Here is a 20686-nt window from a genome sequence, read left to right on the forward strand (position 1 = left end):
TGTTAATGTACATAATGAGCTATATAAAGGTCAAATTAACAACAACAAAAATAGTGTGAACGCCAGGAAAAAAGAATAAGGATACAGTGCACAAGCGGATGTGAACAAATAAAACAGTTTACACTAGTTAAAAACTAGTGCAGAGCTTGCTTTCTCAAAAGTCTGTTTTACCCATGTATCATTGACACCATAGATTTGGGGGGAAATAAGGGTTAGATACAGAGTAGGAACAGATGACAATGTGACTATAGTCAAGTGTTTAGGAGAAGTGGTGCTGAGAACTATATGCAGAACAAAGCAAGCTTTCTTGTCCCCTAAAAGTAGGGAAGAGAGAAAATAAATACTTTAGGGTGTGTTTGTTAACTCATCCTTGAAGGACCCTCTTGCTAGTCTTGTGTCTGACCTTTAGATTTTACTTCCTGTTTGACAACCAATGGAAAGCTTTTTAACTGGTTGATATAGAAGCATCTGGAAACGAATTGTGGAAAGCATTTGGGAAAATTTTTTTACTGGTTGCTGGTTTGATTTTTCTGCCCAGAAAACCTGAAAAGGCTTCATGCTGAGCCGCGCACACTGATAAAATCAGAAATTAGACCAGAGTTACAGGCTAGATGGCGAACCAAACAGTGATCTGTAGTGTACACGAAGCAGTGTTTCTGTTCCTCTAGGGCTGTTTTCATCCTTTGCCATCAAATACTCATGAAAAATAAAGGGGGGGGGGAGAGCCACTATGTGAGTAATGTAAAAGAATAAAGGGTAACATGGTAAATATTTTTTCAGATCACTTTAAGTTATCGCTTTATTTCACCTTTCAGCAATAAGCACCCAATCCTGCTCTGCTAATCACAACTGCAGAATGAATTAATTCTTACTTCTCACTTCAGACAAACCAACATGCTTCTTTATTGCTGGCTGCGTAGAGTACAACTGATACTGAAAAGCAGAACAAAGGAAAGTTCAAGGCATGGAGTCTTAACTCCAGACGATAATACAAAATTCTACCTCTTCAAAGGTTATATAACAACAACAACAACTTATTATTTATACCCCGCCCATCTGGCTGGGTTTCCCCAGCCACTCTGGGCAGCTTCCAACAAAACACTAAAATACAATAACCTATTAAACATTAAAAGCTTCCCTAAACAGGGCTGCCTTCAGATATCTTCTAAAAGTTTGGTAGTTATTTTTCTCTTTGACATCTGGTGGGAGGGCGTTGCACAGGGCTGGTGCCACTACCGAGAAGGCCCTCTGCCTGGTTCCCTGTAACTTGGCTTCTCGCAGCGAGGGAACCGCCAGAAGGCCCTCGGCGCTGGACCTCAGTGTCCGGGCAGAATGGTGGAGGTGTTACAGATGGTTGTTTTTTCAGCATCAGTTATTGGGTGATCATGATCATGAAAAACCCACCCTCACAAAGGGAACGTTTTGAGTGAGCAGCCTTTTGGGGCTCTTGCAGAGGATGCTTTCATTGTGCATTGTTCACCTTGCTTTGTTCACTGAATTTTTTCAGAGGGTTTCTGCTCTTTACATTGTTCCTGTTCTTAATACAAATTGCCATTCTTTAAATGGAGGCAGCCACTCCCTGTCATGTCACAGATAAAAAAACACAAATCCCTCCCCCCCCCCAAGTGGCTAGATTTTAAGGTATCACAATCTAACATACGGCGGTGGGCTGTTTTCTTGACACGCTATGATTTTAGTCCACACAAGAACATCAAGGGGAACTAAATTTCATTCTGTTATGACAACAGAAGTGTTTCTATATATGAAGCTTAAAGTAGTTCTTCTTTCAGTCTGTTCATAACACCTACATCTTCTCTCTGGGTTTCTTCATCCAAAGTTAGGGCTGATTTTGAGTCCTGAAAATCCTACTATAATGTGTGAGGCTGTATAAGAAAGCTTGCCCTGTGCAGGAATTAGCATTCTCATATCTTCACTGGTTAAAAAGCAACCACCATGGGGAATTAAAATAATCTAGCACTGTACACACCGTTTTGAGATTTAATGTGACTACCTGAAAGCTTCCACAGTTGGTGCACTAACGGAAACTCTCTATGTGGAACTAGTAAATGCCTGCAGCGTATAAACAAATGGGCAAAACTGCCATTCCATTAGAAATCGAAATGTCTGTTGAATGCAACATTTTCATTTTGAATTGAATATATTTCCCTCTTCTCTAAATGACTTACCTTGCTCAGTAAAAACAAGCACACACCCCAAAACAAATATGCAAATTTTATTTTATTGCAAGCAGATTTAAACATCTACTGCTTTATACAATCTACAGAAAGTTCAAAAATATTAATATAAAGAATTCATGTTTAGGTATTTACGGAAATGAAAGTTTAAAAACAGCACTGAAAATAAACTTTACAGTAATGCACATGTATATCATATATATTTATATTTATTTATATTCTTAGTATTTGAGACTGCTTTGATCCAGTTAATGAAGTGTTATAGCTTAGTCTAAACAGTAGTTTTGAAGGCTGAATTATCATCAGATAAGTGCACCTATCATTATACCATTTAAAATACATGTCAGTATTTGGTGCTGATGAGTAAAGATATTTTAATGATTAATGCACTGATAACTATGATCCACCATTCCCAAAAAGCTGTTTGTTTGTTTTTGCCAATTACACACTACAGACTGAAAGAATATTGATAGTGCATACAAGACAGAATTTTGTTCAGACACAATGTACAATTAAAATTCTGTACTTCTTTCGACAAAGGTAAAGCTGTATAAACTGATGTGTGCAATTGTGCAACGTACAATCATGTACATATTTCTCTCTTATAATACTTTGACAGAATTCCATTAAAGCTTCTCAACATGATCTCACTGATATCACCAACAAGTGCAGTTTCCTTCGTTTGATACTTGCATTACAGTGGAATAAATAGGCTGATGCAAGCAAGTGAATGAATGGTATACTGTATATTAAAGAGCTGAATAAATTAATAATTACTGAGGGCCATCAAAACTATCTGAATATTACTGCTAGCTACTCTAAAGAATAAGTAGTTTCAATGGATGTATATGTTTTAGTCTTAATGAATATTTGGTTGATGCCCTCCAGTTCCAACACATTTATGAAAGCATTTGAAAGGTTTTCACATTAGAGGTTCAACAATTCAGACAAGGCCATTTGTGTGACACGGAATGGAGTTTTTCACTTCATATAAATTTCTATCAATTTTACATTTTTGACTCGGGTCGCAACCCTACTATTGATCGTTGGTTGTTGTGCCTGACTTATTCTCCTAATCCAGCTGGGTGCATGGAAATATGTTTCTGTACATTGATCACCCTTCTAGAATTATTTCCTCCTCTCTCACTTGGTCCCCAAATGCACATGAAAAATCCTCTGCATCCATCACCAACTGTGACACAAGCACATTGCTGAACAGATGATCAAATTCTGACAGTTCAGACACTCTGATCTTCCAAGGGTAATGACGTAAATCTAGGTTATGCCTCAACACTGACAGCATCATTCATTTATTCAGCTGGGCAGATCCTCATGTGTAGAACAGGAGTGACCAGCCTGTGGCCCTTCGGATGTGGTTGAGACTCCAGCTCCCATCAGCCCCAATGAGCATAGCCAATGTTCAGGAATAACGGAAGTTGCGTTCCAGCAACATCTGGAAGGTCCTAGGTTTTCTCATCCTTTTGCAGCATGTCTGCACCAAATTGCTATGCACAAGAATATCTAAGGCCTACTAGTTTGGCTTCTGTATTACACCTGTACATCTATTGCAGAAAGAAAATGAAGGCCTATAGAGCCTTTCCTTTCCCCCCATTTAAACAGTGTATTTTTAAAGCTCTGATTGCTTAATGGAAGCAGAATTCCTCCTTTAAATTCAAAAATATCCTCCTAGTGGTGCAGCAATAAAACTGCTAGCACATTTGCAGAGCTAAGCAGGGTCTGGTGTGGTTTCAAACTGGATGGGTGTCGAGATTCCTGCATTGCAAGGGGTTGGGCTAGACAAGCCTTAGGGTCCCTTCCAACTGTACAATTCTATGTTTCTATGATTTCTCCTTCTAATGCAATACAATCAATCATAAGTATTTGTTTTCTTAAAAAACAACAACTACCATTAAATATTTCAGCCTGTTGAAAGATCATTCACTTTTTAGGAAAAAGTTGAGATGCAAGAATATTGCAGTAAACCATTTTTGTTAGTAGGCAGAGCAGCAATGCAGCATTTTCAAATCATCAAGCAAAGGGTCTTCTTACTTAAGGCTAAAAAGATGGAAATGAACAAAACAAAAACAAGGAACTGGTAGAAAGCTTCATGGAATAAAAATGTAAGAATAGTAGATAGCAGCAGCTAGTTGTAAGCAGAATGAATCACGTTAAAAGCTATTATTCACAAGCAAAAGCAAAAAAGCAAATTTTTAATAAAAAAAAATCAGTAGCTTTGGATGATTCTGAAACAACAAACCTATTTCTAATTTTAACATTCATCAGAATTTCAACATTCAACCACAATTCCACTATAAGCTAAACTCTGATCCAAAACTCATAGGTATAAAAAAACCCTCTCTAAAACATACAGTTAAAAAACAATAGAAATGTTGTGTTAACAAATGTATGCATATAACAGATATATAAATAGCTACAGTATTGAAAAATATTTCAGTGCAAAGGCAATTTTAAGATTTCTAAAAAACCCATTAAAAATAATTTTGTTAACTACACCCGAACAGGAGATTTGTCACTACTACAGGTATAAAATCAATACTCACATCAAGTTAATTTTTTAAAAATATATATTTGTAACCAGTGTTTTATGTAGGGGACATTTCTACTGGACATTCAAGTATGTAATGTCAAATAAATATTAACTTCCGGTATATTACTATCAGTATGTGAACAACACTGGAAATGGAAAGTGCTTCATTTTAAATGACAAACGCTGAGATGTTGTGCGTTATGAGGGGGGTGAGACTTGAACTACCATCAGATTCTCTGTCTCTGTAATCTTTGGTATAATAAAATGTTCACAATTTGCCTTTCAAAGCATTATGTTCCCATCTCCCCCAAATCTCTGTTCATGGAAGGCGAGAGAAAGAACCTGTGCATATTCTTCCACACACAAACTTTCTTTTTCCCTATAAAGTAATCCTTCGGCAAAGTTGACACCCTAAATAAAACACTGGGAGAAAAGAAACAGAACTGATCTGTGTATGCTATTATCAAAACCAGTACACAGCAAAACTAGAGCCACGAATAGAGCCGAAGTACAAGCTGGCTGTAATGATTTAAAATGACAGATAAAGCGTTTGCATAATCATGCACATATTTTTTCTTTTCTGAAGAATAGTTGAATTCACATTCAAAGAGGAGGAAGGGGGAAACTTAACCTAGTGGTCATTACTGAATATAAGTAGTCACTAAGTAGACATTCTGTTAAAAATTCTGTCTCCCTCTCCCTTTCAGAGTTCAAATCAAAAATTAAAAACCAGCATTTAAAATACAGTATTATCTAGTTGAGCTGTTATGGAAGCAATTACTTCCTTTCCACAACAGGGGGGGAAAAAAACTTCAGGTAGCAAAGCACTTCCTAATACATCCATACTCTACTTTAGAGGTAGCAAAATGGTAGAATACTTGTTCGTTCTTTAAATTTCTAAGACTAAATTCTTAAATTCAGTAATTATTTTCAACTCAATACCTACAGTGGCCACTTCACTCGTTTGCTAGCCAGCTTGACTTCCCAAAGGTCTGTAGGCAGTCTAAGTAAAAATGTATTGGTCTAAAGTGTGGGGAAGGGTGTTGGGTCTTAAAATCACACATAGACGTCCTACTTGGTGACTTACAATAAAATGGATATTAAAGAGTGTTTCTTGAAAGCAGATTTGCACAGAGGAAACACCAGTTTGTTCTACAGAGAGAGCAAAGAAAAGACAAACACCAGTCAGAAACAGCACCTATGAAATATGTTCTCAGCGACTTTCACTGGGGGGTCTGAGACCGTTGCTTAGTTAGAGGGCTGACAAAATTTTAACCACTGATCTCAGAAGAGGATGTTTGACTAAAGCAGGACTCTTTCAAGTAATAAAGGAAAAGAGATGATGGGAGTCAATAAACATACAAAGGCTTTTGACAGGATGGAGTGAAATTACAGTGCTGTTCATCCTCACAGTGCCAGACTGTGTAGAAAAATCCATTGCTTCAACAGTTTAAAACATAATAAGGAAGGGAAAGACTCCTGGGAAAGATTTGTACTCCATGCTCTTTGATCCAGTTTGTCAGACTATTATATCAGACAGTTAAAGCCAGCAAAATTTCAATCAGTGCTGTTAAATGGTCATTTGCAGATGTAGTAGGAGCGGGGGTTGGAATGAGAGGGAGGAATAGCTGCTAGTTCTTAAAGGCTTGAGTTGGTGATCTCTCATAGGGATGTTTCCAGACCTGAACCCCTGTGGTAGTACCTGGCACTGGAATCACAACGCTTATGATTGGAATAGCCAAAGATGGAAGGGAGTACTGAATAATCATAGTTTCTCCAATGTGTAAACATTGTTTTTTTAGAATGAGAACTAGACCTTCTTGCTGGGGTATTTTTGCAGTCATTGCTCCTGTATCTTGGACTCTTCAGAGAGGCAAGAGGTGTGAATTCTGAAAAATGGTCCCGACCATGGCTTGATTTATTCTGCCAAGAAAACAAGCAATAGGTTATGAAGCTGTCATCATAGTAATTAACTGAAAGGCTTTAAGGTGGTACCTAGCATAGGGGCAATATGGCCAGATGGAGACATATAAATTGCCAATAGAGTGCCACTGTTTGGATCATTTAAAAATGCAGACACAGTCTCAACAGAGGAGTAATTTCAATTTATTTTAATTCACAATTTTGTCTTCTTTTACATAGAGAACAACTTTTTGTTAACATTTTGCTTAGGAGGAATAAGATACTCAGATATGAACCACTTTTTATCCTGCCTTTTGGATGTCTGATAATCTTTTGATATTTGGAATGATTGATATGGTTGATATTTTCCTCAGTAGCTAGCAGATAAATTTAACTGATAAGTTAATTTATACCGTCCTAGCCTGTATTTAGGAAATGTCCAAGAGTCTAGGCTATTCTGCACCAGAACAGATGAGAATTTGAATACACTCTCTTGATCTCCATGGAGCGTGTTGCTTTATGGAAGCTATTTTAGGAATCCCAATCATCTGGGCATTTGTGTCACTTTGGAAATTAAAGCACTTCCTTTTCTGAGGGCTGTTTTTATCTTTGAATAAATGTGTGGCTGAGATGAAATGCTTTTGCTTCTTGCTAATACTTGTGACTTGTAAAAAACCAAGTTGCAAATGTTCCTTGTGGAGAGATATGAAGACTCTAGCAGATATATGTGCCCTTGTGCATCTGCTTTCCCCCAGTTCTTGGGAGTCTGTAGCCTTTGCCTTATATTTGTTTAGCCAGGCTAAAAGCTGGTGCCTTTTGAAATTTTGCTTTATCATATTTCCACAGGGCACTGAGAAGGCAGGACCCAATATCATGGATTCATGCAGATTATGCAGATATCATGGATTATGCAGATATATTTGAGGGGGGCAAATGGGATTCTGAATTCTGCTCAAACCAATGTTACTAATTTAATCTGAATCCAAATACTTGTGGCTTATGCTTAGTCACTGAATCTCATTTGAAGAATAGCGATTGACACAAAATAGCTTACAATTCATATTTAATTAAAGCTGCAACCATGCACATAAATCCTATTAGAATCAGAGTAAAAAAAAATCAGAACAAAACATGCAGCTTCTAAATCTCAACCTTCCCAGAAGACACACCCAAAATACTACACAAAAAAACCCAAAACTTACCTGTGCTCTGAAATGCATTGAGAACAGACTGCGATATCAAAAACTGCAGAGATTACATTTAATTTGATAAGGCACAGCAAAAACTCTGGAGGAAGAAGTTTTCTCTTTGAAAACACCACAGCACACCAACAGAAATTACCAAACGGTAACACGTGCAATACTGTTACCTATCAATGATCTAATTATGCCTCGGAAGCAGAAAGGGGTCCTTCAAGGAGTGGCCCATCGTTGTTCGCCAGTGCATTAAGGGCAGTTTTATGTTTCGTACTCTTCTGCAAGGATGAGGAAAAACACTGAGACTATTGCTCAATATGGACATCTCGCGGTATTGGAGAGGAAAATAACAACTGCAGTGTTAGGATGGCTAACATATGCCAAATCATCAACACTGTTAATAAGAAATGAACAAACGAACAAGAAGCAGTTATTGTATTAGAGTTTACTAGCAGATGTATATTATTTCAGACCCTCCGTGTCCTATTTACAGTGGAAATGGGGGGAAAGTGCATTTGAGATTATTGTTTGCAACAGCCTTAAAGTGCTACAACATTTGTCCCAGTTGCAAATGGACTGTCCCTTTCTACTTCTGGAGAAGTTAACTTCTTAAGTAGGAGGTAATCTTCTAATATGTCCATGTAAAGGCCAATATGAAGGTCACCCTATATGTATCATTTAACTACCACCATCACAGGATTTAAACTCTTATCACATTGTTTCTTATTTACTGCTTGACATTTTAATTAAAGGAAAACGTTTTGAGGTTTTTAGCAGATTCATGTAAATGAGGAAATTGTATAGCAATTCAGTGTTCTTCAAGTATGAAAGTTTGAAACTGGCATTAAGTTTACACTAAGAGTCTTAATGTTAAAAAGGAGGAAAGAAGAATTAAGCAGAAAAGTTAACACATAAAAACAAATCTGTAATTCAAAATAAAGATAATTATGTATAGTAGGCATACGCTGGAATGAAAGAATGCCCGCCATATCACCAGCTAAATATTCAAATTAGATGAATATTGTGACTGGGGTCATGACTCTTGAAACAGAAAACAGAAACAAGATTTGGCTTGTAGTTTACCAAAAGAGACAGATTCCTCCAAAGCTTTTGCAGATTCATTGATTATAATATCCCAAAGCAGTTTGCACAAATATCAATATTAAACATTCTGAAAACACCAACAGCAAAAGAAGACTTTAAAAAGTCAGGGGTTTTTTTAATAAAAAAAACACCCTGAAGAGTCATGAAACAGTGATCTTGCTCACCACATACAGAGGTGACAGCTGAATATAAAGCAAGAAACACAATGAATTGGGAGACTGTTAAAATGGAAAGAGAAAAGCTGAAGAATACAGTTAAATTTCTAAGTTCAAACCAGGTCATGTACAAACTACCCTGGTTTCTGGTCTGGGTTTGCAGGAAAAGCACAAACCATAGTTTGCAGGTGTGAATGAAGCCCCAAACTTTGGTTTGCCTCAGACCAGGAAATAAAACAGCAAAATGACATGTGTAAGGATGGTGTGCACAAGCCTCAAGATCTAACCAGACTTGTGTACATCTGAACTACCCAATTGCTCAGGAGCTCCCATCACACTTGTGTCTGACAAACAGTCCACTGAGGTGATTGCAACTCACAATGCAAACACAATGTGCATTGATCTATCAAGAACCACCATTACTTAAAATGGACAGTTCCTGCAATGCATATTATGCTATTCACATACAAAGAATGACAAGTTAAGTGCACATAACTATTTATGGTATACAGATACTTTTAGAAAAGCGAAGAGAGGGGATGTCGACAGAACATGTTGTAAGTACCAAGAGGTTTAACGTACAGTTTGGATATGAAGTATGACTAACATCATATGAACTGTGGACACACTTTCTAAAGTCCTCTGAACGAAATGGCCAAGCATGCAGAAAGGCAGGGGGGAAAATCACCTTTTGCTCCATTAGAAACTTAGACTGCTTGAAGTCTGAGAAAGCATAAAGATGGTGGACTGCTCAACAGAAAGGCACTGATGTTTAGTCTGATTTCCCCCAGAAGGTTGAAGAAAGTACCCGTGTACATCATTTACAGTTTAAAGCAAGGTAGCAGTGATTTAGGAAAAGGAGGTTGGAAGACAGGAGCGTATTGGGAGAGGGAAGAGAAGAAACACAAGGAATAAATCTGATTAAATGCTAAAGGCTTTCTAGTGCATATTACAAATACAAGCAATAAGTTGCCTAGGAAGGAAATACTAGACAGTTCTTACTCCACCCATTAGAGTTGTCACTTAAAACTTGCAATACCAGACTGCTTAAAATCACAGCACATAGTTCTCTTACTATGCCCTTTTCTAGATGTCTTGCTCAAGTAGACAGACATCCAGTGTGTTAATAGTTTTTACCAGCTTCTGTTAGGTGACTACCATAACTCTAAGGGCAACTGTCAAAATGCTAAGGGATTGTTCAGCGTCCTAATCGTACTGAATTATTTCCATACTATTCCTGTAATTTTTTTACAGGCTACAGTACGCTAATTTGGTTCTTCGCTTTGAACTTCAAGCTATTCCCATGGTCCAGTTATGATTACTAAAAATTAGGTCATTCAGATTATTACATAAGAGTCAGTACGATGTGGATTATACAGGCGAGCATAATACTTCTTTTACATAATATCTAAATATTGATGATCTCTCTAAAATCATCAGCTGGGGATTAACAAGAAGGCAACTCACTCAAGGCATTCAATACTGGGTGGGGATGATTTTGGCAGGGCAAATTTGGTGAACGTGTAAAGTAACACATAGACTGATCCAGTGGCTTCTGCTGAACAACCATGGTTCAACTTGCAACTATATCTGGAATTACATTTTTGCTTAAATTCCAGTGTCAGGTTTTTGCCTTGAAAGTCAGGCTGCTTTGGAGAAATGCAATGATATTCAGGAGGGGAAGGGGCAAGGCCAGTGGTGCAAATACACCAGTGGGAGTGGCAGATTTACACCACCAGTGTGTTCGTATTGTGTTGGTAAGTAGCAGTGACACAGATGATTGAAGTCCAAGCGAGTGGCTGTGGTCCACCATGTTGTCTGCTACTACTGAATAGCATGGAAACATTTATCCCAAATTTTGATATCAGAATACCTTCCCTTGCCCCCCAAACCCTCTCCAAATACTGGTATTTTAATCTGGCTAAGAACTCTGATCTTAGGGTCGCCATATTTCAAAAAGTAAAATTTCTGACACCCACAAAGTTGTTGAGCTAGTGATTTTTAGCTTTCAGAGCTGTTTCTTTTTCCATAAAGGACATGTCAGGAATTTTCCTGACGTATGGCAAGCCTACTAATCTTAAACATCCTGGCTTGCAATTTATTTACTATGTATAACCACCGGCTAACTGTTGGCAGTGTTTGTTTCAGTGCTGCAAAAGCTTTGTATCTTCAATTCTTTGCGAACAATTAATTGGCCTAGTCCAGATGAAATTCTTTCCTACCTCTCTTTAAACACAGCAGAGGAATGGAATTGCATCTTTCAACCCTAACCCAGCAGTCAGGTATGTCTGCCTTGCCTCCAACACCACTAGAGATCCATGCAAATTGAATAGGCTATACACAGGCAAACCCAATGTATATAAATGCAAATTGTGCAATTGATTTCCTCTTCAAAAGCCCAGGAATTATCTGCTTGATTTAGGATCATGCAAGTTGGATTTTACATGTGTACATCCTACTCAAGGGCTACAGTTTATTCAGGAAAGGGGTATCTAAATTCTGCTAGAACAGGAGCACTTGGTGAGTGATCTTATTTTCTCCCACAGCACATAAGGAAGTGGTAAGTGAGAATAGTGCCCAACCCAGGTAGATTTTCATTTTCAAATTATCGACACAAGAAGAGAAGCCACAGGTGTATGAAACTAATTTGACGCTTCATCATGTATCTACACAGATATTTGAAATTCAAGAATATTTTTAGCTATTCATCAAACAGAGGGAATTAAAGAAACAACAGATTAATGAAGGAGATGAAATATTGCTAACAGAAATATGATGCAGTTTTCATTAAACAATGTCTTTAATACAAAAAGCATCTGTTGAAATTTCAGGACAATCTTTCTAGAAACTAGGCCCCAAAAACATGCAGCTTCAGTGTTCTAGTTAAACATGCAACACACGTTATCATTCAAAGTTCACTATAATTTCTAAATTGACAACGTACTAAATTGTACTGATGGTTCCAGTTATTATCCTTAATGAATGATTTTTTTTTTATTTTGACTAAAAATACTTTGCATACCTGAATTTGCTTCCTCTCATTTTTTAATCATGTTTATTATATTCTGAGCCAGTATTCTAGATTGAAAGCTTCTTCAAATACAATGGGCAATAAAGTGATACATAAATGTAGGATATAAAACTTAGCGGAGTTGTTTGGAAGGAGGGAGCTGAAGCTATCAATGCTAATTTGCATAGGTTACCATTATAAGTTAACCAAGTTTAAAACAGGCTGCTGAACAGTTTCATGTTGTTTTGTGCCACTGAAAGTAACAGTAAGGGGACTTTTTTTTGGGGGGGGGAGGTTATTAAAAAAATAACAGATATCAGCCCTGCATCTGTTTGAACTTGCACTTTTCCCAGATACTTAAATTATTATACTTTCTTATCCACCTATCCAAGGAGGGTTACAACAATATGAAAATACAATAAAATCAGTTAAGCAATTTACAATCAGAAAATTAGGGTGCCTGCATAGTGTTAGGTGCACCTCTATGTGTTTGTGGGGGGTGGGAATAGCACAGCTTTGAGGCTGCTACAGGGAAAAGACCTCTCTCACTGTCATGTGGCCCGCACCTCTGCTAATCTGAATAGGGCATCTGTAGAGAAGGAGATTGTCTTTCAGACATTTGAAAGCTAAGACATTTAGGGCTTTTAAACACTAATGTGAGCACCTTAAATTCAGACTAGAAACAAACCAGTGCAGCTGTTTTAGAACGGAGGTTATGTGAGTTTTAAATGTCTGTATTAACTCGTATCTTGGGGCTGTTTCATATCTGGAAGCATGCTGCAGGGTGCTCGCGAAATGGGTTTTTTTTTGGGGGGGGGGCAGGATATAAACTGAGTAAAATAAATAAATACAAATTTATTGGAAAGCAAACCTCACAACCATCAGGTATGCTCACACCAGAACTCACTGAAATTAGAAATAATTCTGAAAACGCAAGAGAAAAATGGAAGCCACTTTGGTGGTGAGGAAAAGAGACTCAGAGGGCAGGTTTTTAGCAGGGCACTAGTACTAACCTTAAGCATGCAAATCCAGCCACATTTGTTTGTAAAAATAAGTCCCATTTGACCTCGGTGGAACTGAGCAGACTTCTCTGAGACTGGGTTATAAATCTAAGATTAGGCATCCATCATCAATTATCAAGACTAAGGGATGTTTACCTGGATTCTTTCTGTTGCTGTAGGCCATAATTGCCTGCATAAAATTTTCTTCAGAACATCTGGAAGAAGGCTCACCGTTATGAGCATAATAATACCCAGCCATGCAGGACCGCTAGACAGCATTTGCATGAACACATAGTACATCCTCTGGTAATTGAGAAAAGGCCTAATTGGGCAGAAGAAAAACAGAACACAACCATGGTGGATAAATGAAGTCGAACTCAAAATACAGATGGTTTCAGCATATAATAATAATAATAATAATAATAATAATAATAATAATAATAATAATAATGTTTATTTATTTATACCCCACTCATCTGGTTGGGTTTCGCCAGCTACTCTGGGCGGCACTCAGCAGAATATTAAAAACCACGATAAAACATCAAACATTAAAAACTTCCCTAAACAGGGCTGCCTTCAGATGTCTTCTAAAAGTCAGAGAGTTGTTTATTTCCTTGACATCTGATGGGAGGGCGTTCCACAGGGCGGGCACCACCACCGAGAAGGCTCTCTGCCTGGTTCCCTGTAACTTCACTTGTCGCAGTGAGAGGACCACCAGAAGGGCCTCGGAGCTGGAACTCAGTGTCCGGGCTGAACGATGGGGGTGGAGACGCTCCTTCAGGTATACTGAGCCGAGGCCATTTAGGGCTTTAAAGGTCAGCACCAACACTTTGAATTGTGCTCAGAAATGTACTGGGAGCCAATGTAGGTCTTTCAGGACCGGTGTTATATGGTCTCGGCGGCCATTCTTATTCTTATTATTACCTCACTGTCAAATTGTGGCTAGGTTCAAGGTATTAGTGTTTCATAAAATTTCTCTTTGCATTAAGAGAAGAGCCTTCTGGGTCAAGCCTAGCTAGTCCAGCCTGCTGTTCTCAGTGGCCGGCCTGGTCACCCGAAAGCAGAACCTAAGTCCAACAGCCCTCTGCCCCCTTGTGATTCTCAGCAACTGGAATTAAGAAGTATATTGTCTCAGACAGCAGAGGCAGATTAGAGGCATTGTGGCTTGGGAAGTGTGGGTTATTAATATTTTAACATAAATAAATAGTCTGCCATCCCTTGTATGCGATTCCAGAAGTGGCATTTTCAGTTATGCTTCACAGGTGTTTCTTACCAGATGATCCCTCCCCAGAGAAGGGAAAAGACAATGTAGAAAAGCAGTGATCCCCAGATCACAAAGTGATTGATCCAAGTCCAGTAGTGTGTATCCAGTGCAAGCTGTAAAAATGTATATATATATTTAGATCATCGCCTGAGGATAGATGGCAATGTGAATATGTGAGTATTCAGTTTCACCCATACATTTAACATGCTGGACTCAACATGACATGTACCTCCTATAACCTTTAAACTTACAAAACAAATGTGATGGACAACCACTGAAAATTAACTCTTAAACAAGTCAACAAAGCTGACAATCTCCTTTATATGCTAGGAACAGCCTTCCTTTCACGGCGTTCTACGTAAGGCTCTCCAGGGTTTCAGACAGAGACATTCTTAGCCCTACCTGGCTATTCCAAAGACTGAATCAGGGCTTTTATGCAAGCAAAGCTGATGTTCTACCACTGAACTATGGCTCTTCTTTAATTCAATTCTCAAGTGTCACTTACGTAAAACAATTTTGGGACCATAATCCATCCATTGAGAGAAGTATCAAAATGTGCCAGAATTAAGTTTGCCTGGAAACTACACAATAATGCTTTGGCCAGATAGTTCTACTCTTTAACTATATATGCATAGAAGCTGGTAAGAACAAATGCTAAGAGGTGTTTTTGTTTTCACATGTAGTTCATATGAATGAAAAGCAGGCCAGAGGCTGAACCTTGCCTCAAATCAAGCCCTGGTAGAAATACACATTGACTGTTTCTTGTGCAATAAGTAACAAGTCCCAAGGGGCAGTATTGCTGGTTCTTTATTCAACAGTAACTAAAAGTGCACCACAAGCTATTCAAGTAGATGGGTTAAGGCAGGTGGCTGCTTTTATCGAGATTCTCTGTGGAGAGAAGATATTTCTGAGAAACAGGGACAGGGGAACATAAGAAGAGCACTGCTAGATCAGTCCAAATGTCTAATCCAGAATTCTGCTTTCTGCAGTGACCCAGCCAAACGCAAACAGAAAGCTCTCTCCTTCTGTTTAGGGCTTTGAAGTACAGGGGAGATACACAAAATCTGGTCCACACCTGTCAATAGGTGGGGACCACATTCTGCACTAGCTACTGTAAAGGTTCCAAACCATCCTTATACAAGGGAATAGGACAGAACAGACACATCTCCAGCCCATAAGTCCACCAAGTTCCTTAGTATCATTAATTGCATGGTGTCACACTCTGCCTGATAGAGAAGGCACAAAGTCTGGGAGGGCTCCCAGACCCAGCTCAGTCACTGGAGATGCAGTAGACTTCAATGGCTAGGAAAGCTTTCTACCAGCTTCAGCTGGAAAACAATGGCAGCTGTTCCTGGATCAGGGTGGCTTCACAACAGTTTCCCACATATTGGTAACTTCAAGGTTGGATTTCTGCAACACACACTTTGTGGGGCTACCTTTGGAGTTGGTCTGGAGGCTGCAGCTAGTACAGAACATGGTGGCTAGAACGCTTGTGAGGGAAGACTACTGCCAATCTGCTACCAGGACAAGATTAAAGTTTTGGTGCTAACATATCAGGCCCTATACAGCCCTGGACCAGATTACTTGAGAGACCACCTTATCCCTTATTTACTCACTATGTCAGTGCATTCAGCAGGAGAGGGGTTTTTTCCAATTCTCTAAAATATCAGAAGCCTGCTCCACACTAGTGCAGAGCAGGGCTTTCTGTGTGGCTGCCCCTGTTCTATGGAAAAGCATTTCTCTCACAGAATGACAAGCAACCACTACTTGTACTCTGTGAAAACAACTGAAAACATTTTTGTTTTGATGGGCTTTTCCCATTCATTCACCCATATTTGTTTTTGTCCTGAATTGACTGCCAATATATTTCACTGGATATTTTCAAATTCCGCTATTATAAGAGAAGGAAGGGGAAAGAACCTTTCTCTATTCAGTTTTCCATATAATCCATAAGCTTATAAACTTCCGTCTTTTTCTGAAATAATAATAATAATAATAATAATAATACCATGACCATCTGATTGGGTTTCCCCAGCCACTCTGGGCGGCTTCCAACAAAATATTAAAATACAATAGCCTATTAAACATTAAAAGCTTCCCTAAACAGGGCTGCCTTCAGATGTCTTCTAAAAGTTTGGTAGATGTTTTTCTCTTTGACATCTGGTGGGAGGGTGTTCCACAGGGCGGGTGCCACTACCGGGAAGGCCCTCTGCCTGGTTCCCTGTAACTTGGCTTCTCGCAGCGAGGGAACCGCCAGAAGGCCCTCAGTGCTGAACCTCAGTGTCCAGGCAGAACAATGGGGGTGGAGATGCTCCTTCAGGTATACTGGACCGAGGCCATTTAGGAATGAGGAAGCCCCAATTTTTTTTTAGCCTTCCTCCATATTGGAACATGCTTCAGGAAGTGGTGCCAGTTTGGTTTCAACACACATGTAGGAGATCATACCTTCAAGGTAACAGTGAATACCAGCACAGTGAATACCAGTGTCCCAAAGGTCCAGTTTCCAAACATCTATGAGGAAAACATTCACAAGAAAAAGAAGTTTCAGGTTATACAGTCTAGTATAGCGAGTTTCGTTTAGTATTGTGCAATGCACGAAAAATGTGGAAGTGTACACATTTAAAACTTTCCTGGGAATTATTCAAGGGGAGATTTTCAGGTAGCCAAAATGGCCTCATCTATGCACAATACAGAGGGAGTCATAGGCTCACAGAAACTCTGAGGTTTGTAGACATAAAAAATGGGGAGGGGGCAGGAATCCTAACATTGGGTGGAGAGGATGATGGGTACTGAGTATACTTAGTGGATACAGAATGCCGATTGACTGCAGGGAGGGGGCAGAAAACCACATGGAAGGAGAATGGAAGGGGAAACCTGAAGAGGAACGCTCCACACTGCAACCTGTTTGCCAGAGGTCCCATTTTTTTTCAAATAGCAAGATACATAAGCATAGTGAATGTGCCACTAATATATTCTCCCTTGCACCTTCATCACCTTCAGAATACTCTTACCATTTGCTCTCCACTAGATCTCTTGCTGAAAGCATCTTAAAAACTACAGACTTTTTAAAAAAATGAGATGAAGAGAGCAATCATTCTGCTATAACAACAAAGGGGAGCAATGGACATTTTTATTGTATAGTCATGATGTGCTTGCCTCGTGAGGTTCTCTTTTGTTCTCTGGGTTGTATGGATAAAATTCAATAAAAAATACTTTCAACAAATAAGCAAAAAATGGGGAAAAGTTTAGACTGCAATGTATACCTGTGGCTAACCCTTTTCATACAATTTCATGGGCCGCCAATTCCAACACCTCTTTTGTTCAACCACAGAGTTGGATCCAGAAACCACAAGTGGAATTACACTCATGTAAGAGCTCCCTCTACTCCACCTGAGGGCCACGGGTCCCCCTAGGATGTAGTATGGGGGCCAAAGTGAGAAGGTAAAAATTGGGAGTAATTGGGCATCTTTTTCACATTTGATCTTCCACAACCCTGTCTTTTCCAGAAAATATCCATAGTACTATTAGCATCAAAAAGTGGAAATAATTAGAAACTGAAATTAGAAATGGACAAGGGTGCAGGATGAAATCTCAGGAAATTTCTGTTTACTGAATAAGCCAAAGCATTCTGCTAAGCAAAAGGCAATCATTTAAGTTCAGTTACTTCTATTTTTCATGGTGTTATCAAGAGGTTGGTGGCTGATAATGACAAGTCAACATTTTAAAAGTGAATATAAGCCACAAAATCATGCCTTATTGTTCAAAATCCTATCTTCACAACAAGTTAAGGCTAACAAAGCTGGTGTTTTGTGTAATGAATCAAAATAAAATTAGTCTGATTTCTATATTAGAGAAAACTAAATTTAAAGATAACACAGATCTCACAAGGTAAAAGTGTTATAATAAAAACAAACAAAAATGCAGTATTTATCATTGTGTAGGTATTTTAATGCTAGGGACAAGAAAAATGCTATTTTGTGGGTGTACATCCTTCTTGACCATAAAACTATGAGACATTCCAGTTTTGTAAAAAGCCATGAAAACAGGACTAACAAAATCAGACTCCATCACACAAGCTGATCTTCCCTCCCCCCTTCCCACTTTTACAGAGAACTACTATGGAAGTGAGAGCTGGACCATAAAGAAGGCTGATCGCCGAAGAATTGATGCTTTTGAATTATAGTGCTGGAAGAGACTCTTGAGAGTCCCATGGACTGCAAGAAGAACAAACCTATCCATTCTGAAGGAAATCAACCCTGAGTGCTCACTGGAAGGACAGATCCTGCAGTTGAAGCTCCAGTACTTTGGCCACCTCATGAGAAGAGAAGACTCCCTGGAAAAGACCCTGATGTTGGGAAAGATTGAGGGCACAAGGAGAAGGGGACGACAGAGGATGAGATGGCTGGACAGTGTTCTTGAAGCTACTAACATGAGTTTGACCAAACTGCGAGAGACAGTGGGAGACAGGAGTGCCTGGCTAATCCACTAAACAACAACAACTATCTTATCAAGATAACTTGATGCCTGCTATAGAACATTCTAGGACAACTAGGCCAGGGTGTACCCCTGATGCTAACTTCAAAAAATAACGCAAAAATATTTGTAACACAGGGACAATCATACAGTCCAGCCTTAAAGGGTTGCTGTAACATATAGAAAGAGCTTTGAAAGCTTTGAAATCAGTAAGAACACATATTTGCTAGGGTAGAACCAAGGTAGGGAGAGTCCAGTCTTTTTATAGTCTGTAACAATATTTTTGATGGCTGAAAGTTCTACACATTTGGGATAAATTATTCCACAACAGACATTCGCCAGCTAGTTGCCATTCACTCCATTTAGGAAAATGAATTATATGTAATTCATATTGATTGACATGAAAATTAACTGACTGCTTAGAAGTTAAAGCTTATTACTTCTTTCCATGACCTTCACTGTTGGGGGAAAAAGTCATATTATTAAGTGCTGATGGAAGAAGTATAAAGATGATCCTGAATCTTGTAGACAAACTGTTCAGTTATTTAATTAACCATTGTAAATTGTTCCATCACATTATATGTATTATTATTTATAAGTTAGGGCTCCAAACTGTTGTCAGTTAATATAATACTATCCATTATAACTGTAAACAAAGATTAAAATTTGACTTTCTAGTTAACATATTTAGTTACTTGGAAAAACTTGAAAAAACAACAACTTAAAGATGACAGTTCCATTGTTATTTGCCTTTTATTGCTTTTATTATAATATTAGGAACCACAGCCATCTGAAACTATCAGCGGTCAGCTGAAAACTCCTTTAGGCTTTGAAATGTAAGAATACTGATGGGTCTTGAATTTATTACTAACCCCACTCCTTTCGTAGTCTAGGTGTGCTACTATGAGAAAATATTCTGTATTCCTACGTTTCCTAAAGAGAAGCATATTAGCTGATAAACCTTTTATAATTATTTAAATAGATAAGCATCTGTAAAGAGTATGCAAACATCTCAAGTCTTGAACTGCTTTTTCCTGCATCACCACAAACAAACTAAGCTCCCCTGTGGTTGCCAATTATTTATAATCTAGCATGACCTTGCCTCACAAGAGCTTGTAGCATGAGGATGATTCTGCAGCTGTAACAATCTGTGCCCATGACAATTACAGCAAGAAAAAAAATATATGCAATGAAGAATATATTCTGCAATGACTATGTAGCAAACCAAGCTTATGTCTTTGGTCTCCCTGCCTTTACATTCAGGTAAACAAGAACAGAGAATTATTTCAGGTGCATGTGGAAGTTATCCCATCTCGCAAGGAAGCTAAGAGGAGATGGGGTAGCCTGGAAAAAAGAAGGATAAGAGGAGACATTGCTGTCCCGACCTGGAGATTCCAGGGGTTGGACTTTCTTTGCAGTGTGTAGATGCTGTATCACTGTGCTGTAGTCCTTTCCCAACCAATAGGAGTCTGTTTTCAAGCCAAATTGCAGTACAAGGAGCTGTGCTTTGTAGGGTGTGGGGCTGCAGCACATGGAGAGGGGATTCCCATCACCTAAAAGCTGCATGGGACATCCCATGGGCCAGAATTGGTCCACAGACTGCCAGTTCACCACCTCTGCACTAAATCGTGTCTACCCTAATTTGTACAAGTTTGAATGAGCTGGAATAAGCCTCAGATATCTGCCTTCCCATCGCCTCTCCTCTTCTCTGATATTCTTCCTGCTACCTACCTCATTCCCGTGATTTATTTTCCGAAGCTGACTTCAGATAAACAGTACATTTGTTTGTTTATTTCTGAACACCGAACTTTAAAAAAAGGCCATCCAGAAATTATATA

At 38.8% G+C, this 20686-nt stretch overlaps 1 protein-coding gene across 3 annotated transcripts in view; it reads right to left on the minus strand.

The window, feature by feature from the left end:
- Positions 1-2213: 2213 nt before the first annotated feature.
- Positions 2214-20686, minus strand: part of ATP11A (ATPase phospholipid transporting 11A) — a 109492-nt gene continuing 91019 nt past the window's right edge. Inside the window, exons 26-30 of one of the 3 annotated variants that reach the window (XM_079972506.1) lie at positions 16821-16886; positions 14385-14488; positions 13268-13433; positions 8015-8119; positions 6528-6666 (exon numbers count right to left, since the gene is read on the minus strand). In XM_079972506.1, coding sequence (XP_079828632.1) covers positions 8030-8119; positions 13268-13433; positions 14385-14488; positions 16821-16886 — 426 coding nt within the window. In that variant the 3' untranslated portion in view covers positions 6528-6666; positions 8015-8029. Of the gene's footprint in view, positions 6667-8014; positions 8120-9788; positions 9878-13267; positions 13434-14384; positions 14489-16820; positions 16887-20686 lie in introns of those variants that run through there. The other 2 variants (XM_079972505.1, XM_079972507.1) reach the window with 2 other exon arrangements.

The sequence above is a fragment of the Podarcis cretensis genome (assembly GCF_951804945.1).
Source record: "Podarcis cretensis genome assembly, chromosome: 4".
Classification (NCBI taxonomy): domain Eukaryota; kingdom Metazoa; phylum Chordata; class Lepidosauria; order Squamata; family Lacertidae; genus Podarcis; species Podarcis cretensis.